The sequence below is a fragment of the Erythrolamprus reginae genome, chromosome 6 (assembly GCF_031021105.1).
Source record: "Erythrolamprus reginae isolate rEryReg1 chromosome 6, rEryReg1.hap1, whole genome shotgun sequence".
Lineage (NCBI taxonomy): Eukaryota > Metazoa > Chordata > Lepidosauria > Squamata > Dipsadidae > Erythrolamprus > Erythrolamprus reginae.
Genome location: NC_091955.1, coordinates 37,740,469 through 37,766,341, shown reverse-complemented (window position 1 = coordinate 37,766,341; position 25,873 = coordinate 37,740,469). Strand labels below are relative to the sequence as shown.

General features: G+C 37.8%; 1 protein-coding gene across 4 annotated transcripts in view; it reads right to left on the bottom strand.

Moving 5' to 3' along the window:
• The window catches only part of CNTN1 (contactin 1), a 760,044-nt gene that overhangs the window by 166,071 nt on the left and 568,100 nt on the right, over positions 1-25,873 (bottom strand). For all 4 annotated transcript variants that reach the window (XM_070755541.1, XM_070755544.1, XM_070755542.1 and 1 more), the window contains 2 exons: positions 8,990-9,110; positions 3,837-3,995 (listed from right to left, as the gene is read on the bottom strand). In XM_070755541.1, the coding sequence (XP_070611642.1) occupies positions 3,837-3,995; positions 8,990-9,110 (280 nt within the window). The remainder of the gene's footprint in view (positions 1-3,836; positions 3,996-8,989; positions 9,111-25,873) is intronic.

Sequence of the window (25,873 nt, the reverse complement as noted above, 5' to 3'; positions counted from 1 at the left end):
CTTCGGCACCACCTCCGCCTTGTCCCCCCTCCCCTACCGACCCCTTTCCTCCTCCACCTATACCCCCCCAAGACCCCGTGCCTATACCTCCTCAGGATTTCCCTGCTGTCATACCTTTACCTCCTCCCCCTCCTATGCTACCTCCGCCCTCCCAGGCACACCCTACTTCTGCTTCTGCTTACTTTTCCTCTCCTCTTTGCTCAGATCTTTCTTCTGGCAGCGCGGTTGTGTGGGGGCTGGCCTCCACCCACGCTGACCCATCCCTTTCTCCAGATGATCTTGAGACCCTTTCTCAATTCCCTGTTGATTTCACGGGCGCTGTCCCGGTCTATGAACCTATCGCTTTCTCGGTTCTTAAAAACTTGAAACAATCTATCACTGAATATGGCCTTATTTCTGCTTATTGTCAGACTGTTTTTAAAAATCTTACCACAATCTATAACTGTCTTCCAACCCCAATCTTCTTCCTCAAAATTTTGAACTGGCTGTAATTGATTTAAAAGATGCTTTCTTTTCCATTCCTTTGCAACTCCAAGACCATTTGTTGTTTGCTTTTACTTTCCCTGTTTTCAACAATAGTTATCTTACTTCTCACTATCAGTGGAAAGTTTTGTCTTAAGGCATGTTAAACAGCCCTACTATGTGTCAATATGTAGTGCATTCATTGTTGGAGCCCTTTCGCCTCTCTCATGCGAACGTTCTTTTGTACCACTTTGTACCACATGATATCTTACTTGCCGCTGATATGCCTCACCCATCCTTTTAACAAATTCTGCTCTTTCTCATTGCGTAGAATTGGCCGCTTCCATTTTGGCCTTTCAGAAATTACCTGATACACCTTTTAATCTCATTGTAGACTCCTTGTATGTTTCTCAGATTATTCTTAACATTTTGACACCTATTTGTCTCCGGCTGTTGAGAGCTCCTTAATGGCTTTGTTTTTGACTCTCCAGCAACTTGTTATGGCTAGGACTGCTCCCTTTTTTGTCACCCACATACGCAGCCATCAACCCTTTCCTGGCATGTTAACTGAGGGCAGCGACGCTGCCGATCAGGCTGCACGGTCACCTGCTATTTTTTCTTTGTCTTCCTCAACCCCTTGGGAGAGCCACTCCTATTTCCATCAAAATGCCAAAGCTCTCACCAAACAATTTAGTATTTCAAAATCTGAAGCCTCGGCCATTGTTCAGCAGTGCCCCACATGCAGTCAGCATGCTAATTCCATCCCTATAGGAGTTAACCTGCGTGGTCTTGAGGCTTTACAAATTTGGCAAATGGATGTTATGCAATTCCAACCTTTTGCACCCTGGAAATATTTACATGTTTCCATTGATATCTATTCTGGTTTTATTATGGCCTCCCCACAGAGAGGTGTAGCCACCAAACACGTTATCAATCATTGTATTTGTACCTTTGCAACTATGGGACGCCCTAAAGAACTTAAAACAGGCGCTAGAAAAATTGAAAACGGAGAAAATCCCTCAGGGCCTCCCATCCTTGCAAAACCAATTGAACAGAGTACTTTTTACTCTTAAATTCCTGAACTTAACTGGGTCCTCCGCTCCCTCTACTGCCGCCCAGTGACACTTTGCTGCGCATGTTTTTGCCTCCCCGACCCTCCATTTATTACAGGATACTTCCGGATCTGACCTGGAGAGGCCCCGCAGATCTCATCAGCTGGGGCCGAGGCTATGCCGTGGTGCAACTTGAAGATCGTGTTTTGTGGGTTCCTGGCCGACACGTTCGCCCCTTTTTGCCAAAAACTAAGGAAAAGAAGGAATCCCTCCCCGACCTCTCTGAGTGCTGTCTTTTTCATTGATGATGCCCACTCCAGCCACAGAGCCTGTTTCCATGCCCGCCCAGGAATCTGGACTGCATCAACCTCCAACCTATGCTGAAGTTTTTCCTGATCCCCCAGGGTACCCCCCGCCTCGAGGATGCCCTGCCTTACGCATTCGCAAGCGCCCCTCCTTTGTCACTCTTTGGGGGGGATTGAAAGGACCCATGTCATATATGTCATTTTTCTTGCATGTTTTTAAATTTGTGTTGTGTTTTTTGTGTTTAGTTTTTCTTATTGCCCTAGTTACCTGTTTTCACACTCCCACTTACTCCCGCCCCAGACGATCTGAGGACCTGCAACAGCGGATGGAGTATAATATTTGGCTATGTCTTGCAAATCTTTCCAACTTGTCTACGTTTTGTTTGTTGCAAACTGTTGATATGCATATGATTCTTGGCATTGTCTGATTCCTGTATGTACCCCCCCTTTCTGTGTTCCTTAATGACTTCTCTTATTTCAGCCGCTATATTGTTATGTTGTTTTATCCAATGTATTCCTTCCTTGTTTTCTATGTGTCGCTCTGCCTTTGTTCACAATGTATTGTATGAGTCTGCTCAACCTCTCATGGCCTCCCTGGAACCGAATTATGATGATCCAACGAACACAAAGGAACCTTTCCACTTCCCCGGTGATGAAGAAATAGAAACAGAGCACTGATTTGGGTGCTTGCGTTCCAACAAAAACAAAAAGGAGGAGATGTGGCTGCCATATCATGTTAAAATAGGATTCAATATCTGGACTTCTAACATAAATGTCTTATAACAGAACTGCACATAGGTCACAAAGTGAGTCTGCATTTCTGGTGAAATCTGCTTGGAAGTGACTGGCCATAAAGTAGTTCAAGGCAGCTCTCCTCAAATAACAAGAATGTGCCAGCAGGATGAGAATTGTGATAAAAGGATGCATGTTTACATTTCCTGGGGCACACCGGACGAAAGCAGCAATAAAAGACCTTGCTTTGTGGTAAACAAGAAGATAACCATATTCACAACAAATGTCCCAGGAAATTGGCCATAAGAGACATTTGTTCAGTAGAAGTTAGTTATGTGCCATATGTAGATAGGAAAGGCTGGGAAGTTGTGTCATAACTTAGAGTTATGTTATTGGATGTTGTATACCACTTGACATATACGTATAACCTTACCCAATTTGCATATTCCCCCCAATAAAAGGGCGAGCACAGCTCAATACTGTGTCATTTCACCCAGAGAGAAATGTGTCCAGGTTTTCTTTCTAGGATTCGGTTTCATGAGTGACCCCCACGCATCTGGGTTGCCCTGAGTCCCTCTGAAGACCCTGTTCCCCACAGGGACTTTGCGGCATCCGCAACCCACACACAAACACACACTTAAGGAGGGAGCATATCACCCTAAACAGGGCGGCTGGGCAGGATTCCACAGATGCAATGAAGTCCACATGATACACGCATCTTGTCCCCCTGAGTGCCACTTTGTAAGTCTCCATATGAGCTTTTACAAGTGTTCGGTCAGATTCAGATTTACTTTTCCCCCAATGCTTCTTGGAGGAGATGAAATTAAAGTTATTTGCAGACAATGCAATTATATTGACCTAGACTCCAATTGAGGTGATCAAAGAAATAAATATCATTTCACAAGAGTTTAAACAGCAATCAGGGTTATTAATATTGATAAGTCAGAGTTTATGTGTTTAAACATGGGTCCAAGAGAGCAGATAGAAATTAGAAACGAATCAGGGTTGAAACTGGAATTAAAGAAAATGCAATATTTGGAAATATAGGTATTAAGGAACCCAGGGAAAATTGTTGAGGTGAATTGTAGACAGATATGGAGGAAAATGATAAAACAGATGAAGGGCTGGAAAGAGAAAGGACAATTTTGTTGTTGTTTCTATTTTGTACCATCAGGAATAATTAAAACAGTGTTCTACTCATAAAGGTGTCTTGTAAATGCAACTATATCAAAAATTATATTTCATTATTTAGGCTCCAAGCTAATATTTTTAATAAGATTCTTACCTGTTTTCATGTCTTTCCAATACTCAGACAGAAAAGTCCTTGACTGAATAGTGTAATTTGATATAGGACTATGATTTTCTATCCCACGGCTCCATGTAAGAATTACAGATGTATTTTTAATGTCTTCTACTTTGAGTCCACCAGGAGGTCCTGGGGGACCTAAAAATATTTCCATGAAAAAATATGACATAATTTTGTCAAAAAGTGAACCCATATTTAACTGAGTTAAATTATTTCATTACAACTTTCGGTAATCTACTATTTTCACATATTAAAATTTAATCTGCAAAATATCAAGTAGCATGGCTATATGAAATGTTAGCCATTGAACAATAATAGGGAATACTAGATTGGAAAAGGTATTTTATAAAGTAATATCATAGTTTTGGTCTCATACAAATCTCATACACTTGTGCGAGCAGACAGCAGGGGCAGTATGTGAATGGCAGATATGTGTGTGCAAAGCTCCATTGATGCAAATGGCACATGTGTGCATCCTCTATTCATGCAAATGGAGCTTCACACACCAGCAGAGGGTGCCAGCACTCGTACACAAAGCTCCACTGGCATAATGGTGGGGACAAGTGGCGGGTATTTGTGCTTGCACAAGACATTCACTTCACAAGAGCCGTGGGAGATTGAGCTGATGGTGTGGTGAAGTTTCATTCATGGGAATGAGGCATCACACATGAGCATCCTCTGCTTGTGTGAGGAGAGCTTCATGCACGAGCACAAGTGCCTTCTGCTCACCCAAGTTAAGCTTCGCATGTGAGCTCAAGCACCCTTTGCTCATGCAAATGGAGACTTCATGCACGATGCAAGTGCCCTTTGCTCAGAGTTTCATGTATGAGTGCAAGGCCCTTCCTCTTGCATGCAAAACTCCATTTGCACAAGTGGAGGCCGTGCATAACTGCCACTCATACCAATGGAGCTGTGCATGCACATGTGTATGTATCTGCAAATCCCATACCCGTCTCACGTCAAGTCAGTTTGGGGACCACTGTTTTAAAATAAAGAAAATTATCTCTTTATCTTGAATCCCATCTCTTATCTATGAATAAATGCTTACAGACTCAGCGTTTCAGTCCTGATCAGAAAAAAATCCATCAAGGGTTACCGGAGATACCAACATATCTATTTGACCTTGATCATATATGTCCATTTTTTATTTCTTCCTATATTTTCTTCTAATGATCTAGAATGCTCTAGAACTTGATTTATTTTCATTTTTCTTTATGTCTTCTCACAACATTTTTCAAAGCTTTAATAAGCCTATTTTGTAAATCTATTACAGGAAAATTATATAAGCTACTCCATTTATTGTTTATATATATAATCCATTTTTAATTAAATTATTGGGGGGGCTTTTTAACTAATGGATAACTGGGATGGATCTAATAATGTGTATGGGATGAATGATTGGTATGAGTGGGATGGTTGGGGTGGGTGGGGTTATGGTATGGATGAGGTGAATAGAAATGGTGTGAATGATATATTTGGCCCACCTGACGCTAGAGAGGCAGGAGGGGAGGGGGCTATCTCTGGGGTGGCAGAGGGTCGGAATATTCCGGTGCTGCTGGAGAGGCGGGAGCTACGGAGTTAGCCGTTCCAGGGGAAGGAGATATCGCTGCTTAATAGCAATCCCTTTTTCCGGCTCCGAATTACACTCATGGTGATGAGTGTAATTCTGGCCCTGGACTCAGGCTGCTGCTACTCAATGCCAGGTCGGTGGTAAATAAAGCTCTCCTCATCCAGGATTTGATCCTGGATGAGGAGGCTGACCTGGCATGTGTGACTGAAACGTGGCTGGGCCCAGAGGGAGGAGTTCCTCTCTCTGAAATCTGCCCAGCCGGGTTTCAGATATGGCATCAGCCTTGACCCCAGGGAAGGGCGGGAGGAGTGGCTATTATAGCCAGGGAGAGCCATTGACTGTGGAGACTCGTTGCTCCAGAGATTGCGGTGAAGTTGGACTTAGGGGTTCAGGTGGCCTTGTTGCTCACATACCTGCCTCCCAGCTGTGTGTCAACAGCCCTGCCGGTGCTGCTCGAGGAGGTAGCCAGGCTGGCAGTAGGACTTATTGTCTTGGGGGACTCCTGCCGTCGCTCGGCAAAACCTCTGGGCTAGTGCAGGAGTTAATGGCCACCATGACAGCCATGGACCTGACTCAAGTAGTACAGGGTCCGACTCATGAGGGGGAGCACACAGCCGACATGGCATTCCTCTCTGGGCAATTGAGTAATGGTCTGACACTAAGGGGCTTAGAAGTGTTGCCTTTGTCATGGTCAGACCATTTTCTATTGCGGCTTGACTTCTTGGCTCCAATCCTTCCCCGCAGGGAGGCGGAACTGACTAGGTGGTTCCGACCCAGACGCCTGATGGACCCAGAGGGCTTTCAGAGGGCGCTTGGGGTTATTCCAGATGCACTCATCCACAGTTCGGCCGAGTCTCTTGCTGAGGCCTGGAACAAGGCTGCAGCAGAGGCTCTTGACCGGATTGCGCCGTTGCAACCTCTCCGCGGCACTAGACCCCGTAGATCTCCATTTTCAACAAGGAGCTCCGGGAGTTGAAACGCCAGAAGAGACGTCTAAAGAAGCGATGGAGGAAGAGTAAGTCCAAATCCGACCGAACACTTGTAAGAGCTCATATTAAGACTAACAAAGTGGCGCTCAAGGCGGCAAGATGCGCGTATCATGCCGCCTTGATTGCATCAGCAGAATCCCGCCCAGCTCCCTTCTTAACCAGCTCCCTTCTTAACCAGGGGGGAGTTGGGGAGCCCTTACAGAGTAGTGCCAAGGATTTTAACACGTTTTTTGCTGATAAAATCGCTCGGATCCGGGCGGACCTCGACTCTAATTGGATAACAGTGTCGACTGACAATGAGTCAGTCGAGGTGACTGGGGCCCATACTTGTCCACCTGTCTGGGAAGAGTTTGATCTGGTGACACCTGATGAAGTGAACAAGGCCATTGGAGCTGTGAGTTCCGCCACCTGCTTACTGGATCCGTGTCCCTCCTGGCTGGTCTCGGCCAGCAGGGAGGTGACACAGAGCTGGGTCCAGGAGATTATCAACGCTTCTTTGGGGAGGGGGTCCTTTCTGGCTCCTTATAAGGAGGCACTTGTGCGCCCCCTCCTCAAGAAGCCTTCCCTGGACCCAGCCATTCTTAACAACTATTGGCCAATCTCCAACCTTCCCTTTATGCAGAAGGTTGTCGAGAAGGTGGTGGCGCTCGAGCTCTAGCGGTCCTTGGAAGAAGCCACAGTCTAGGTCCCCAGCAATCTGGATTCAGGCCCAGCTACAGCACGGAAACTGCTTTGGTCGCGTTGATGGATGATCTCTGGCGGGCCCAGGACAGGGGTTTATCCTCTGTCCTGGTGCTTCTTGACCTCTCAGCGGCTTTCAATACCATCGACCATGGTATCCTTCTGCGCCGGCTGGAGGGGTTGGGAGTGGGAGGCACTGTTCTCCAGTGGTTCTCCTCCTACCTATCCGGTCGGTCGCAGTCGGTGTTAGTGGGGGGTCAGATGTTGACCTCGACATTACTCCCTTGTGGGGTGCCTCAGGGGTCGGTCCTCGCCTCCCTGCTGTACAATATCTACATGAAACCGCTGGGTGAGATCAACCAGGGGCATGGGGTGAGGTATCATCAGTATGTGGATGATACCCAGTTATACATCTCCACCCCATGTCCAGTCAATGAAGCAGTGGAAGTGATGTGCCAGTGCCTGGAGGCTGTTGGGGTCTGGATGGGTGTCAACAGACTCAAACTCAACCCAGACAAGACGGAGTGGCTGTGGGTTTTGCCTCCCAAGGACAATTCTATCTGTCCGTCCATTACCCTGGGGGGGGGGAATTATTGACCCCCTCAGAGAGGGTCCGCAACTTGGGCGTCCTCCTCGATCCACAGCTCTCATTAGAGAAACATCTTTCAGCTGTGGCGAGGGGGGCGTTTGCCCAGGTTCGCCTGGTGCGACAGTTGCGGCCCTATTTGGACCGGGAGTCATTGCTCACAGTCACTCATGCCCTCATCACCTCGAGGCTCGACTACTGTAACGCTCTCTACATGGGGCTACCTCTGAAAAGTGTTCGGAAACTTCAGATCGTGCAGAATGCAGCTGCGAGAGCAATTATGGGCGTCTCTAAGTATGCCCATATCACTCCAACACTCCGCAGTCTGCATTGGTTGCCGATCAGTTTCCGGTCACAATTGAAAGTGTTGGTTATGACCTATAAAGCCCTTCATGGCACCGGACCAGAATATCTTCGGGACCGCCTCCTGCCGCACGAATCCCAGCGACCGGTTAGGTCCCACAGAGTCGGCCTTCTCCGGGTCCCGTCGACCAAACAATGCCGTCTGGCGGGACCCAGGGGAAGAGCCTTCTCTGTGGGGGGCCCGGCCCTCTGGAACCAGCTCCCCCCTGAGATTAGGATTGCCCCCACCCTCCCTGCCTTTCGTAAACTCCTTAAGACCCACCTCTGCCGTCAGGCATGGGGGAACTAAACATCTCCCCCTTGCCCATGTTGTTTTGCCATTGATTGATTGACTGTGTGTCTGTTTTTATATACATTGGGATTGTTTTATAAATTTATTAATTTTAAACTGTAATTAGATTGGTGGGCATTGGATTTGTTATTATGTACTGTTTTATTGTTGTTGTGAGCCGCCCCGAGTTTGCGGAGAGGGGCGGCATATAAATCCAATAAATCTAATCTAATCTAATTACTTCATACAATTTGTCAGTGAGGTCATGACAAATTACCTCACTGACTGGTTTCCTTTTGTAACTTGCTGGTTTCCTTTTGTATCTTCCCAGAGTGTGCATGGTCTTCCAGTTTCCGGAGCATACATGTGCAACAGCCAGCTGGTCTTCCAGAAGAAAAAACAGAAGAGCAGCCACCCAGTGCGCATGCACATGCGAAGACCAACTGGCCCATGTGCATGCTGTAAACCAGAATATCATCTTCCCAGGATTCGCATGCACATCTGGTGGCTGCTCTTCTGGTTTCTGGTGCACACTCCTGTTTCGGCACTCAGTGCCCAAAAGGTTCACCAACACTGCTATACACCCTGCCACCCACCCCAATTTTATTTGATAGTATTGTAGTGAATAATGTGGGAATAGCTTAATTTTAAAAAATTAAGAAAACATTTTACCTCTCACAACAAGATCAGCTGAAGCTGTGGCATTATCAACAATTGTCTGAGCAACACATGTGTATCTTCCAGCATGGCGCAACTGGGCATTCTTGACAATAAGTTCACCATTGTCTTTTATCTGCAAATCAGGGGGAAAAAATTGTAACAGCCCTTTAAATTTAAATTTCATATAGAAGTAAAAATACTCCTAAAATAAAGTTTTCTAAAAAATAAATCTGTAAAATGAATAAGATATATATTTCTGAACTGCATATAGCTCTTTAAAATAATTTAATTATTATTTACATCAATTAATTATATTGTATTTAAAATACACATTAAAAATTGTGAAATCAGATATCACTTTCAAATACAGCAGTATTTAATCTTACAACATAAATTGATATTAGGTATCAATATAATAATTTGTATTTTGAACAATAACATGGCTTTTAAAATCATTATCTCCTCTTTTTGGCAGAATGCCAACTTTCAGCATTTGTATTAATTGTTGCAAAGAACATACTGACATAGTGAAAGTTTTATTTCTGTAATTCTCTCTAAATTACAATCTACTTAAATGCTTAAATGTATGAAAGAATGTGATACGGACCATTAAATACTGACCATCCAATATTTGGAAACAGAGTGATCAAGATAGCCATAGAAAAAAATATTGATTGTCCCAAAATACATTGCTTAAATAGGCATTTTAATAAACGTCTCAATCATATAGTACAGTATAATACAGTACGGAAACTGCTTTAGTTGCGCTGATGGGTGATCTCTGGCGGGCCTGGGGTTCATCATCTGGTGCTTCTTGACCTCTCAGCAGCTTTCAATACCATCAATCATGGTATCCTTCTGCGCCGACTGGAGGGGTTGGGAGTGGGAGGCACTGTTCTATGGTGATTCTCCTCCTACCTTTCTGGTTGCTCGCTGTCAGTGTTAGCAGGGGGTCAGAGGTCGATTCCTAGGTCCCTATCTTGTGGGGTGCGTCAGGGGTCAGTCCTCTCCCCCCTGATGTTTAATATCTACATGAAACCACTGGGTGAGATCATCCAAGGGCATGGGGTGAGTTACCACCAATATGCTGACGACACTCAGCTGTACATCTCCACCCCATGTCCACTCAGCGAAGCAGTGGAGGTGATGTGCCGGTGTATGGAGGCTGTCAGGGTTTGGATGGGTGCCAACAGACTCAGACTCAATCCAGACAAGACAGAGTGGCTGTGAGTACTGCCTCCCAAGGACACGTCCATCTGTCTGTCCATTGCCCTGGGGGGATTATTGACCCCCTAAGAGAGGGTTCGCAACTTGGGAGTCCTCCTTGATCCATAGCTAACTTTAGAGCAACATCTTTCAGCTGTGGCAAGGGGGGGCGTTTGCCCGGGTTCGCCTGGTGCACCAGTTGCGGCCCTATTTGGACAGGGAGTCCTTATTCCTGGTCAACCATGTCCTTATCACCTCGAGGTTCGACTACTGCAATGCTCTCTACATGGGGCTACCTTTGAAGAGTGTTCGGAAACTTCAGATCATCCAAAATGCAGTCGTGCGAGTGTTTTGGGGCCTGCAAAGACATGACCATATCTCGTCATCACTGTGGACTGCACTGGCTGCCGATCTGTTTCCGGACACAATTAAAAGTGTTGGTTATGACATATAAAGCCCTACATGGCATAGTACCAGACTATCTCCGAGTCCACCTTCTGCTGCACAAATCCCAGCGACCGGTGAGGTCCCACAGAGTTAGCCTCCTTAGGGTCCTGTCGACCAAACAATGCAGGCTGGCAGGACCTAAGGGAAGAGCCTTCTCTGTGGGGGCCCGGCCCTCTGGAATCAGTTCCCCCCAGAGATTCAAACTGCCCCCACCCTCCTTGCCTTTCAAAAGAGTTTAAACACTCATCTTTTCCGCCAGGCCTGGGGGTTTTAGATCTTCCCCCCTGACCAATGAATGTTTTAGTATGATTGTTGAATAAATGGTAATGATAGCTTCTTAAATTAGATTTTTTTAAAGAATTGTTTTTAAATCTATCATTAATTGGATTGTTTACTATTGTTTTTTGTTTTCTGTTTTTTGTATATGTTGTGAGCTGCCTGAGTCCCCAGAGAGGGGCAGCATACAAATCCAATTAAATCTTAAATATTCTTATATATATAAAGGAATATTTAGAAATATGGCAAAACAAAGAATATTTTGACTATTATTATGGGATAGTTTATTTTTTGTTGCTTCAGTATTCTTAATTCTCAACAGGCTCAAGCTCAACCCCAACAAGATTAAGTGGCTGTTGGTTTTGCCACCTAAGGACTGTTCCTTCTGTCCATCCTGAACTCTGGGAAGGGAAACTTTAACCTCCTCAGAGTGGGCTCATAATCTGGGAGTTATCCTAGATCTGTAGTTGAGATTAGAACAACATCTCTCCAAAAAGGAAAGTTTTCATTTTTGGATATTGATATTAAGGCATAACAGTTTCAAGTTCCATTTTTTTATATTTGGATTATTTGGACTTATTTGGATTTTTGGATTTTTGATATTTTTTCCTTCCTTTAAAAAAAAAATCTACATATTTACATTTTTATCTTTATTTTTTTATTTTCCTATTTTTTAAAAATATTATATATAGATTTTTGGATTAAATAAGTTTTATTCTCTCCCCTTTTCCACCTGGTCCCCCCTCATAACCCTTGGATTTCAAGAGATTGGTTTTCCCCTATTTTTTCTTTTTTTTAATCCTTGTTTCTTTTTTAATCAATTACGTTTGCTTTCTCTCTTGTCCCCTCCTTTTTAATTATTAATAAAAATTGAATTGATATTTTATATATTCCTTTCCCCTTTTTAATTTTATTTTCTATTGTCAGCATTATAAATTTTAAATCTTTTCTTTTTCTTAACTGTGAATAATAAGAGATTGTTTTAAGTAATTGTAAAACAAGGTAGAAATTTTGAGATATGAAAGGTTCATACAGGGCACAAAGTGTGACTTCGGTGACAACAACATCAACCCGAAAACAAACAGCTACTCCAACTCCAACTCCGACCCCCACACCTAAAGTTTCTCCAACATCATCTCCATTACAACAAAGGACAATAACTACAATGTTGGCTAAGGAGAAAGAAAAAGAGAAAGAAAAGTCACCTGCAGAATTAAATCTTCAGTCTATTCAAGATACATTAGCAGGCATCCAAGATTTTATGCAGAAGACACAAACTCAGACAAAAACTCAACTTGAAACTAACAAAGAAGAAGTGAAAAAGTACCTGGAAGAAATGAAGCAAGAGATGAAGGAGATGAAAAACGAAATCAAAAAAGAAATTGGCGAACTCAAAACTGAAATAGCAGAAGTAAAAGGGAGCATGACTGAAATGGATGGGAATATTAAAGTTATACAACAAAATTTGCAAGAAAGTGAAAAAAGAATAAAAGCAACAGAAGAAAAAATTCAAGTTATGGGACAAAAGGAATATGAAGATCACAACTATGAAGCCTGCAGAGACTTCGACATAGCAATAACCAACCTTGAACTCCAATCCGCATCACATGGCCTGAGAATTCAAAATATTGAAGAAGAAATAGATGAAGATTTATCAGCAAAAATGGCGGAAGTAATAGGAGAAATCTTACAAGCAGATCCAGCAGAACTGATAAGAGAAATAGACAAAGTTTACAGAGTCCAAACTGGATACGTAAGATGCCACAATTTACCAAGAGAAGTACACATTAAGTTTGCAAGAGGAATAATCAAAGATGACATACTGAGACAGGCAAGAAATCAGATTTTTCAACGTAATGGAAAAGAAATCACAATTTTGAAACAAGTTCCTAAAAGGGTAAGAGAAAGCAGAAGAGAATATCACTTCCTTACAAGTGTTTTAATAAAAAATAATATTGTTTTCAGATGGTTAGTACCAGAAGGCCTTACTCTAACCTGGCAAGCAACGAAAGTGAAGATAGAAAGTGTCGAACAAGCAAGATCTTTTCTCGCATGAAGCGGATTGGACAGGGCTGATCAACTCCAGATTGAACTCAAAAGTACAGATGACATGATGGGGGCCACTGGTGGAGAGGGGGGAGAAATTCAAGAAGTGAAGAAGAAACAACTATAGGCTTCACAAGAACTGATCTTAGAAACGAGACTTCGAGAACATGAAAAAATAAATGAATTATCAATTGAAAATATGATAATAATAGGAGATTTTAATGCAATCTCAGATGACCAAATGGATTATACCAGGAAAAGAAAAGAAAAGAAAAAAAGGTAATTTTACCTATAACATTTTGGAAAACGCATACAGAATTAGTATTAAAAGATATATGGCAAGAATACCATTTAAAAGATAAGCAATATACTTTTTATTCTAACCCACACAAGACCTAGTCCAGGATTGACATGGCTTGGGCCCCAGCACATATATTGGAATAAATCAGTGAAATAGAAATAGAGACAAATACCTGGGCGGACCATAATCCTTTACTTATATATTGGAAAGGTAAAAGGAAAATAAATAATTGGTCAATGAATAGAAATATAACAAAAGACCTAGAGTATAAAAAATGGATAGAGAAAGAATTAGAGATATTTTTTAAAATAAACAAAAACAGTGACACTACCCCCCGAAACCTATGGGATACAACAAAGGCATATATACGTGGGTTAACAATTTCTTTCATAGCAAAAAGAAATAAAGAAAAGAAAATATATTATCAAAAATTAAAAGAAGAACTAAAAAAAATAGAATTGGTAATGCAAAAACAGGATAATGATGATAAAGTTAAAAATCAGAGAGAATTAATAAAACATAAATTGAGATTGATAGAACAAGAACCAATAGTAGAAAAGATAAAGGGAGCAAAACAAGAATATTTTGAATACGCGAACAAACCAGGAAGATGGTTGTCATATAAACTTAGAAAAGAGAGGGAAAATAAGATTATTAAAAATTTGATGGACTCTAAAGGCAAAATAAAACACAGAACAGGGGGGGAAAGGGAATAGTAGTAGAATTTTATAAACAATTATACAAGAGAGAAGAAATAAACAAGGATTTAATTTTTGAATATTTCAGAGATATAGACTTACCAGCGTTAACCAAAACACAACAGCAAAAATTAAATAAACCTATTACAGAAATGGAATTAAGACAATCTATAAAGAATCAGAAAAATAATAAAGCGACGGGTCCAGATGCGATACCAGCAGAATTCTATAAGTTAGGTATAGAAATACTTTTTTCAAACATTTTGGAGATATATAATCAAATAATGGCAGAAGGTAAATTACCTATAACATGGTCAGAAACTTTAATAACTTTAATACATAAAGCGGGCATGGAAAAAGAAAAAATTGAGAATTATAGACCAATTTCATTGTTAAATGTAGATTATAAATTTTTTATATCAATTTTCGCTAATAGGTTTAAAAGTATTATAAATGATATGATACATAGTGACCAAAATGGATTTTTACCAGGAAGACAAATTAAAAATAATTTAACAACAATAGTAAATACATTAGAATGCTATGAACAGCACCCAGAAAAACAAATGTCACTTATATTTTTAGATGCGAAAAAAGCATTTGATAACGTAGATTGGAATTTTATGAAAATACAATTAAATAAGATGGAGGTTGGAACAAATTTTTTTAACATAATAGATGCCATATATTCTGAACGATCAGCTAGAATTATAATAAATAGTGAGCAGACGATAAAAGTAGCAACACAACGAGGAGTAAGACAAGGTTGTCCAATATCGCCATTATTATTTATTTTAACATTAGAAGCACTGTTGATAAAAATAAGAGCTGATAGGGAAATAAAAGGATTGAAGATTAAAAAAGAGACTATAAAGTACAAGAGTTTGCTGATGACGTGGTCTTTATTTTAGAAGACCCTACAGTATCTATCTCAAAGTTAATAAATTTAATTGAAGAATATGGGAACGTCGCAGGATTGAAAATAAATAAAGAAAAGACACAGATACTAACAAAAAATATGACAGAGATACAGAGAAAACATTTAGAAGATCTATCAAATATGAAAATTACAAAAAAGGTGAAATATTTAGGTATATGGCCATATCTTTAAAAAATGATAATTATTTAAAATTATTAGGTCAGATTAAAAAAGATTTGGAAGTCTGGAGTAATTTACAATTATCACTAGTGGGAAGAATTTCTACAATTAAAATGAATATTCTCCCCAAAATTTTTTTTCTTTTTCAAGTTATCCCAATAAATCCTGGACTGAATTTTTTTGCAGAATTAAATAAGATTAAAAAATATATATATATGGCAAGGTAAGAAACCAAGAATAAAACAAAATTCATTAGAAGATCGCAAAGAAAGAGGAGTCCTCGGCCTCCCAAATTGGAAATTATATTATCAAGCCACTGCCCTAACATGGATAAAAGAGTGGTTGACTTTAGAAAATCAAAGGTTACTTAATCTAGAAGGTCATGACTTAATGTTGGGTTGGCATGCTTTTATATGGTATGAAAAGTTAAAAACACACTCATATTTTAAAAATAACATTATTAGGAAAGCATTGGTTGATGCATAGATTGAAATAAAGAAAAATCATTTTCTAGTAATGCCAGAATGGATTTCACCTATTGAAGCCATCTCCCACCCGAATTACATAAAAGAAGGTAAGATTTGGAAATATCTTAATATTAAGAACAAAACAAGAGTTACAAGAATTAGGTATTGATTTAGATTGGTGGCAATATATACAGATTAGTTCCAGATACCAAATGGATATAAAAACTTATATTTTTAGAAAATAAAATAATGTATTAAGTAAATTATTACTTCAAAATCAAGTGAAGTTAATTGGAAATGTATATAAATATTTAATAAATCATAGAATGATAGGTTGGATATTGAATGACAACATGATCAGCTGGTGCAAAAATTTTGGCAAAGAGATAAATTTAGAAACATGGGAAAAGATATGGGTGTATAATTGGAAAATAACAAAATCAATTTCTTTCAAAGAAAACCAAATTAAAATGTTTTATAGATGGCACCTTCCACCATATAGAATCTCCAAAATGTTTCCGACTACTTCATCCTTCTGTTGGAAATGTAAAAAAGAAACTGGTACATATTATCATGCATGGTGGACATGTTCTGAAGCCAAGAAATATTGGAATAAAGTAGAGAAATGGATAAATGAAATAACAAAGGAGAAGATTAAAAAATCTTCCGATTTTTTCCTATTGGGTATTTCAAATATGAAATATAAAAAAGAAATTTACTATTTAATAATACATATATTGGTTGCGGCAAGAATTACATTTGCACAGAAATGGAAAGAAAAGGAAATACCAAAAGATGTAGAAGTATTTTTAAAAATTATGGAATGTGCAGAACTAGACATGACAAAACGTTTGAATAATCAAGTTGAAACAGAATTTTATAAAATATGGGATAAAGTATATGAATGGTGGAATTTTAAAAATAGTTTTAAAAATCAAATAAGTAAGAATTTATAATTATCTGAACTTATTATTTTGAAGGTTAATAGATAGAACGCAATAATTTAAAAACAATATAAACAGAGTATTTTTACAGTATGATAAAGTTAGAAGTGTTATTTTCTATATTTTATTTTTTGAATAAGTATTTGATATTTTATAGATAAGAAACTTAATTAATATAAAGAATATAGAGTTAAATTTAACAAGAATATAGTGTGCGCATGTTATATTTCTGTATTGATCTGAATATAGTTAGCTGTTTTTTTTCCTGTACTACTTAGACTTCTACGACAAGCGGAGCAATGGTAGCTCCTTAAATGTTGAATGTTGTTTGTTTTTGTCTGTCTTATGAAAAATAATAAAAAATATTTAAAAAACAAAATAAAGAACAACATCTCTCAGCTGTGGCTAAGAGGATCTTCGAACAGATTCACCTGGTACAACAGTTGTGGCCCTATTTGGATAGAAGTCTCTTCTCACAGGCACTCATGCCCTTATCACCTTACAGCTCAACTACTGCAATGTGCTCTACATGGGGCTACCCTTAAAGAAAGGTTGGAGACTACAATTAGTCCAGAATACAGCTGCGTGAGCTGTTGTGGGTGTACCCAGATACATACCCATAACTCCAACACTCTGTGAGCTCCAATTGGTCTCCAAATGCAATTTAAGGTATTGGTTATCACCTAGAAAGCCCTACATGGCTTAGGACCGTATTATTTACAGGATTATCTTCCCAGCAACCGATCAGAACCCACAGAGCTGGCCTCCTCTGGATCCTATCAGCCAAGTAATGCCGATTGGAGGGACCACGGAGTAGGGCCTTCTCTGTGGCAGCTCTTGCTCTCTGGAACCAACTCACCCTGAAGATTCACACCATTCCCACATCCTAGCCTTCTGAAAGGCCTTAAAAACATGGCAGGCCTCGGGCCATTGAGCAACAGCACTCTGCTCTGGCAGAAGTGATGAACAATAGATGGATGGATGTCTTTTAATACTGGGTTTTAAAAAAAATTATTGTATTCTGTTTTTATTGTTGTACGCTGCCCAAAGTCTCTCAGAAGATGGGTGGTTATAAATTGTTGTGGTTGGCTCTGGCCCAGCTCCTGCCCCAGGGAATGGGGAGGTGGATGCAGGGGAAAATTCAACATGTCACAGGCCTGTGTTATTGCCAACAGAATCAGTTCAGAGTTTAGTTTCCTCGGACGAAGAAGAAGGTAGGAGTGACTCGGCAGAGGAGGGCTTGGCACACAGCCAAGGCAGTCAATCTTCCTTATCTTCTATAGCTTCAGATGATGACATTTTGGACCCATGCAAGCGCAGGATTATGCGTAGAAGAGACCAAGGAAGAACATATTACAAGAAATAAGGGAGGCCACCTGTGTTTGGGTGGGGCTCCAGTAATTAGGGCTGCTGCTATAAATAGCAGCATGTGGGTTTGGCCATTGTGGAAGAATATCTGTTGCAGTTTCGTCAGGAATCTTGTGTGCTGGACTTAGTTGCTTTTTCACGCCTTTGAAACCAAAGCAGATCAGCGTGTGTGTGTGTCTCCCTTCATTGGAAGAAGAAGGGGTGTGAAGTTTCTCCACAGTTGCTGGCTAAATACTTAATGACTGCTTAAGGGAAATTGTACAGACTACCTGGTTGTTTTGGGAAGAGTGCTCTTTGCAATACAAAAAGAGTGCTTAGTTTATTTTGACTTTTGTGATAAAGAACATTGTTTTGAATTTTCAAATGTGTGTGTGTCTGAAATTTGTATCCTTGAATTTTCAGGAGGCTCCTATCAGAGAGCCCAGCAGAACATAAATCAAATAAATTAAATTAAATTAAAATTAATTCATTCCAGATTATTCATTTATTTCAAGGTATTCAGGATCCTAGTGAGGAACATGGTAGAGGTGATAGATTTGTAGACTAGTGCAAGGAACATAGGCAATATGTGATGAATACTTTTTTCAAGTTACCAAAAAAGATGCCTCTATACTTGGAGATCACCAGCAGATACACAAAATAATATAGTAAGGAACCAAATTGACTATATTACTATAAACAAAAGATTTAGAAACTCAGTAAAATCAGCAAAGACATATCCAGGTGCAGATGTACCATCCGATCATAATCTACTACTTGCTGAAATCCAGCTGAAACTAAAAAAGATGAAAAATCCGAATCCTCCTAAACCAAAAATTGACAATGACTTAATCTTTAAACATGGAGATAAGATAAAAGAAGAAGTAGAAATTCATTTAAGAGAATACATTGAGAAAAACTTAAATAAAGAAGATGTAGAAGTGAATTGGAATAAATTTAAAAATCAATAGTAGAAGTAACTCAAAACAAAAAGAGAGGTACCACAAGAAACAACAATGAATGATGGATGAAATTCTTCATCTCATGGATGAAAAACTCTCTTATAAAAATCAAAACAAAGAAAAATACAATGAATTGCAGAAAACAATTAGTGTTTACATGTGCTTCATCAATTTTGAAAAAGCATTTGATAAAATAAGACATAGTAAACTATTACAAATCCTGAAACAATTGGAACTGGATGACTAGATGACAAAGACATACGAATCATAACAAATCTATTTTTTTCTTTATTACTGAAAACAAGCTTTTATTACGTCAAGTAATAAATACATACAAAGAGGCAAAATTGCAATTTTTCAACCTGGGGACAGGGAGAATTGTTAATACAGGGCTGAAAATTGACTGTTTTCTGCTTGGGAGGAAGTTGCATGGGGTTTTTTGGAGGGGGGATTATTTTGGAAAACTCATGCAAAGAAAAGGACCTTTTAAAATATACTGTTCGTGACGTGCATGCCAACAGAAGAATATTCCAGATAATTATAGTGTGTGAAGGGCAGATGGCCGAGAACTTTATAAATCTTAAAAATAGTTCCTGAAATGGTTGGGCTGGGAGGCAAGTTAATTTGGAGTGATTAAGGCAATGTTTTTTGCCTCCCAAAAAAGAAACCCTGCAAATTCTAAGTATTTACCTTGCTGCGTTGTGCAGGATTCTGATTTTTTTTTGTAGATGTTCACAACTCAATGTAATGCTACAGTTCTGTTCTTCATTGATGCAAAACTACTGATGCATTGTATAGAAAACCCCCGTAATGCGGGAGGAGATTTCTTTTTTTTAAAAGACTTTATTAAATATATACATTAAAACATGTAAACATAAAAGGAAAAACATGTAAACATAAAAGGAAAAAAAACAACGACAAAATAGGAATATATACATTACATACAAATATAGAAAAGAGAAAGGGAGAGAGAGAAAAAGAGAATACTGTAAAGCATTTTGCTTTATACATTCAAAATTTGGTATTTGACTTGCAGCTTATACATCATACAAAAAGGAAAATCTTCCTTTTAATAATTGTTACATATTTATTGCATATATACAATCATCCAATTTCCTGTTATTATGTCAGTTTTATATGGTTTTTTTTTTCAATGGTATAGTAATGCTTGGTTTGTTATTATTTTTTCTTAGTATCAATTTGATTTTTCTCTCTAAATTTGGATTTAGGGTTCCCAATTTTCTTTCAATTTAATTTGTTTTTGGCAATCCAGATATACCATCTGTCCCAGCTGTTATGGAAGTCCTCCATATCCTTGTCCTGTATTTCATATGTTAGTTTGGTCATTTCTACTACCTCGTAGATTTTTGTTATCACACTATACATCGTTGGGATGGGTCCCTGCTTCCAAGATTGTGCGTACGTAATTCTTGCTGCTGTTGTTGCATGTAGTATTACATGTCTATCATTCTTAGAGAATTTTTGTCTAAATATTCCGAGTAAGAATAGTTCTGGTTTCATAAGTATTTCCCTTCCTATAATTCCTTCCATCATATTCCTAATTTTTTCCCAAAATTTTTAACATGTCCACCACATGTGGTAATAGGTACCCGTTTTTTTCCGACATTTCCAACAAATTGGAGAGAGTTTGGGGTACATTTTTGATAATCGAGCTGGGGGAAGATGCCATCTATAAAACATCTTATAGATGTTTTCTCTGTATGGAACTGAGAGCATTGTTTTATAGTTGACTGTCCATATGTTTTCCCATTCCGGTAAATTTATTGTGTATCCAAAATTTTGACCCCAAGCTATCATACTTCCTTTTACTTCTTCCTCCGCTAGTTCTTGATATAACAAATATTTATATATTTTTGAGATTTGTTTTTCGTCTGGGCCTAATAAAATTTTATCTAATGCACCTATTTTTTGGAATCCCTGTCTTTCTTTGTCCTCTTTATATCTTGACCTAATTAGATAATACTGGATCCATTCAATTTCAATCCCTTTTTGCTGCAGATCCTGTTTGGACATTAATGTATTATTTTCATCTAAGATTTGGTCGTATATTATTTTATTCTTTAGAATCATTATTTTGGGGTATATTATAGCCTCATTTGGCGAGATCCATCTAGGTATCTGCAGGTATTGGGATTTTTGTACTCTAAACCATGATTCTATTAGGCTTTTCCTTATAAAGTGCTGATTAAAGTGTGTATATGATTCATTCTTTTTTCCAAATAGGTAAGAATGCCACCCGAATTTGAGGTTAAAACCTTCTAGAGCTAATATTCTCTTTTCCCTAAGGTAATCCAATCTTTTATCCAGCTCATTGAAGCGGCTGTATAGTATAATTTCCAATCCGGGACTCCCATCCCTCCTCTGTTCTTATGGTCTTGTAAATTTTTGTATTTCAGTCTGGCTTTTTTCTTACTCCAAATGAATTGGTGCGTCAGTTTTTTAAGTGTGTCGAAAAATTTCCTAGGTAGTTTAATGGGGATTGTTTGGAAAAGGAAAATAATCTTAGGTAACACATTCATTTTTATCGTAGCAATTTTGCCTAAAAATGAGAGTTGGAGCTTAGACCATTTGTCTAAATTTATTTTTGTTGTTTGTAAAAAATTTTCATAGTTATCTTTAAATATGGTACTGCATTTGGCCGAAAGCGTTATTCCTAAGTATTTAACTTTTTGAGCTATGTTAAATTCTAGTTTATTTTCTAATTCTGAATTTTGCTTTGAAGTCATATTTTTAGTTATTATCTTATCTTATTTTTGTTTATTTTTAATCCTGCAATAGCTCCAAAATCTTCTATTTCTTTCAATAGGTGTTTATCTGATATTAGTGGGTCTTCCAAAATGAATACCATATCGTCAGCGTAGGCTTGAAGTTTGAATTCTTCATTTTTAACTTTTAATCCTGTTATGTTTGAATTGTTTCTTATTTTAATTAGTAAGGTTTCTAAAGCCGTTATGAAGATTAATGGTGCTAGTGGACATCCTTGCCTTACGCCTTTTTAAATTTCTATCTCCTCTGTCATTTCTTTATTAATTATCACCTTTGTTTTTTGTTGAGTATATATTGCGTTGATTAATCCTAATGGTTTGTCGCCAAAGTTCATTTTTTGGAATTGCAGTGTAAAATATCTCCAACTCACTTTATCAAAGGCTTTTTCTGCATCTGCGAATATTAGAGCTGCTTGTTTTCCAACCTGTAGATCATAATATTCAATTGTATTTAGTATCGTCCTAGAATTGTTTTTGATCTGTCTATACGGTATGAATCCATTTTGGTCTATGTGAATAATTTTATTTAATATTGATTTTAACCTTTCTGCAATAATTGCCGCTAATATTTTATAGTCTGTATTCAGAACAGTGATTGGTCGATAGTTTTGGATTAATTTTTTTTCTAATTCATTTTTAGGGATTAGACTTATATATGCATGTTTCCATGATTCTGGTATTTTCCTCCCATCATAATATCATTAAATAAGTCTAGCATTTTTATTTCTAATGTGTTTTGAAGCGCCTTATATAGTTCAAACGGGATTTCTTCAGGTCCCGGAGATTTGTTGTTTTTCTGCCTGCCCAGAATTAGTCTTAGTTCAGTTACTGTAATATTTGCATTCAGGTTTTTTTTCTTCCTCCATAATTTTGGGTAGGTCTATTTGTTCTAAATAATTATTAATTGTACTTTCTTCCACCTCTTCCTGATCATATAATCTAGAGTAAAATTGTTTGACTATTACTTTTTTTTCTTTTTCACCTGTTTGTCTTTCTCCTGATGCATCAATAAGCGCTTCAATATATCTTTCTGATTGTTGTTTTGCTAGCTTCCAAGCTAGCCATCTTCCAGGCTTATTGGCATTTTTTTAAAAAAAATTGTTTTTGACTCTTTATTTTTTGTACTAATTCTTCTTGATTTTGTAAATTAACTTTGTGTTTTGTCAGATTTAATTCTTCCAATATTTTTTTATCTGATGGGTTTTTATGTAATTCTTCTTCTAGGGAGACTATTTTCTGAGATAATTTTTGTATTTCACTCTTCTTTTGTTTGTTTTTGACCGCTAAATAGGATATTGATAAACCTCTAATATAAGCCTTTGTAGTGTCCCATAGATTAGCTTTATTTGTTTCTTCATTATCATTTATTTCTAAAAAATATTTTAGCTCCTTTTCCATCATTGATATATATTCCTTTTCTTTGGTAACAGATTGATTTAAAGACCATCTTTTTTTGACATAGCTTTCCTGCTCCTTCCTTTTTACCCATATTGGATTGTGATCTGCCCAAGTATTGGGCAAGATTTCTGATTCTGTTATATTTTTAATAAATTCTTGGTTAGCCCAAGCCATGTCTATCCAAGACCATGACTTGTGCGGGTATGAGAAGAATGTATGGTATCTGGTAGCAGGATGGAAATGTCTCCAAACATCTTTCAATAGATATTCTTCTGTCATTTGATTAAAGGTAGACGGGAGGGTTTTTCTAATTTTTCTTTTATTATTACTTTTATAATCTTTTTTCCTGTCCACTATCGAATTATAATCTCCAACAATTACTATTTTTTGGGGGATCAATATCTAATAAGATTCTATGTATTTTTGCATAAAATTCAATCTGCTTTATACTTGGAGCATATATTGAGATTATTACTGTTGTTTATTTTCACCACCAGAATCCTTCCTTCCTCATCAGAATATATTAATTTTGGTTTCAATCGTGGTTTAACATAAATTGCTATCCCACGTTTCTTAACTGGTGCTAGGGATGCAAAAAGTTTTCCTAATTTTCGATATTCTAAAACTGAATACTGATCTTTTTTGATATGTACTTATTGGAGACAGGTTATATCTGGATTGCTTTTCATTAATTTATGCTATATTTTGTTTCTTTTTTTTTTTGCATTTATACCATTGATGTTTTTTGCATTTATACCATTGATATTTCATCGTCTATAATTGTTTCCTTAATTCCGATCTCTGGTTCCTGTTCTAGACCTTGTAATTGCCCCTTCTTTGCCATTAGTAATTCGTTTGTATCTGATCTCTGGTTCTTGTATGTTCTTGTCCGATATTGATTCATCTCTACTCTCCCCCTCCTTTTCCCTCCTCCCCCCTAGTTCCTGTGTTTCAATTAATTTAATATTTTAATCAAGAAAATTTTGAGCCTCTTCAGTTGAATTTATCCTGTACTTCTTCCCCAGAAGGGTGATTAGAAGACCTTCGGGTATAAGCCACCTAAAAGAAATTTTATGTCGATGTAATTTAGATGTCAGAGATTGGTACAGTCTTCTTTTTTCTCTAATCCGTCTAGGGATTTGTTTTAGGACTATTACCTCCTTTCCTTTGTGTATTATTGGATCATCCTTCGCTAGATGGTATATCTCATCCCTTGCTGTTTTTTTAACAAATCTGACGTGTACCTCTCGAGGTAATTTATTTCTATGGGCATAGCTGGTATATACACGATATATTTCATCTATCTCCTTCAGCACCCTGCTTGCTGTTGAACCTGTGACACCCGCTATTATTTCAGCCATTGTTTCTGCAATATTTTCTTGTTTATTTTCTTGTATATTTTGGAATCTTAAGAAAAAAGAGGCTTTTTCGAGTTCAATATTAAGTAGGGCCTCTTTCATATTTTTAATAGCTGACATTGTATTGGTTTCTGCTTCCTGTATTTTAATTTCCAATTTTTCTGCTCAATCTCCTGTATTTTTTGTGCGTTTTTGGAGAGGGCACCTTATATGGACTCGATTTTTTCATCCATTTTGCCTACTCTGTCCTCCACTCTCTGTATATCTTTTTGGATTTCACCTCTTACATTCTCAATATTCCCTGTCAGTTTTTCATAGTTTTGGTCCAATGATTCTTGCATCTTTAACATTAGATCTTGCAGAGATGCGAGTGTTATAACTGGAGTCTGAGAGGTCATGTTTGTCACACTTTCTGCTCCTCTAGTATTTTGAGGAGTTGCTGGCTGAGATGTTACTGATTTGTTACCACCTTTGGATTGAGAAGCGTTTGCTGAGGGCCTTGACATCTTAAATATTCTCAATATCACAGTATCACAAGTTGTACAATCAGTTAATCAGTCAATCAATTGAACAATCAATTAATCAGTTAATCAGTCAATTAATCAAACAGTTAAGCAATTAATTCTATTGAATGGGATAATTTAAAATATAATTATAAATATAGTATAATTTGATTTAATTAATTCAGATATAAGTTAAATAGAATAGATATATTATTGTTACCTAAAGATTGCAGACAGCTGTAGTTTATAAAAATAAATTATAATCGCTCTAGTCAAATCAGTCAAGCCAATTCATCAAAAATTATACAAGTACCAGTTGATTTGTTAAATATTTAGGGTATTAGCTAAAAGCACTTACAGGATCCTATCACTTTTAGTTTTCAAAAATTCATTAATTTCTTAATGTCCTTAATATCTTAATATCTTAATTTCATAATATCTTAAACACAGTTAAATCTTAAACACAGTTAGATCACCATTAAGTATAAATATCTTTTAAAACTCTAAATTCTAAACCAAACCTCCTAATGAGTGATAGTGATAATATTAATAATATTACTAAATATATAAGTATGAATATAAATATATGATTATACTAAACTATTATAACAAAAGGATAGTAAGATCTTAGTTTTGAAACCTAATGATGAATAACAAGAAAAAAGAAAAATAGAAAAGGAAAGGGCAAGGAAGGTTGAAGTAAATTAATAAAGTCTATAATTATATTTCAGACAGTAATTTTATATAGCTTCACATAGCTTTCATATCTTCTATCTTCTGTCTTCTGCTTGCAATTTTCTTAATAGTTCAATAATAATTTAATAGCCAGCTATCAGGGTATCTAAGAGTTCAAACTGTGCACAGGACTTTGATTGATTTGTAATTTATATTTTCCCAAAGCTGTTTTGCAACAATATATATCCAAATGGTTCCAAATATTCCAAAGATATCCAAATGTTATATGTGCTGATTTATCCACGTGTCAGCACAGGCTTCTGGTTTGCTGAGTCACTCTAGGCCACTCCAAGTATCCCTCTCTCTCTTGCTTCCACAAACTT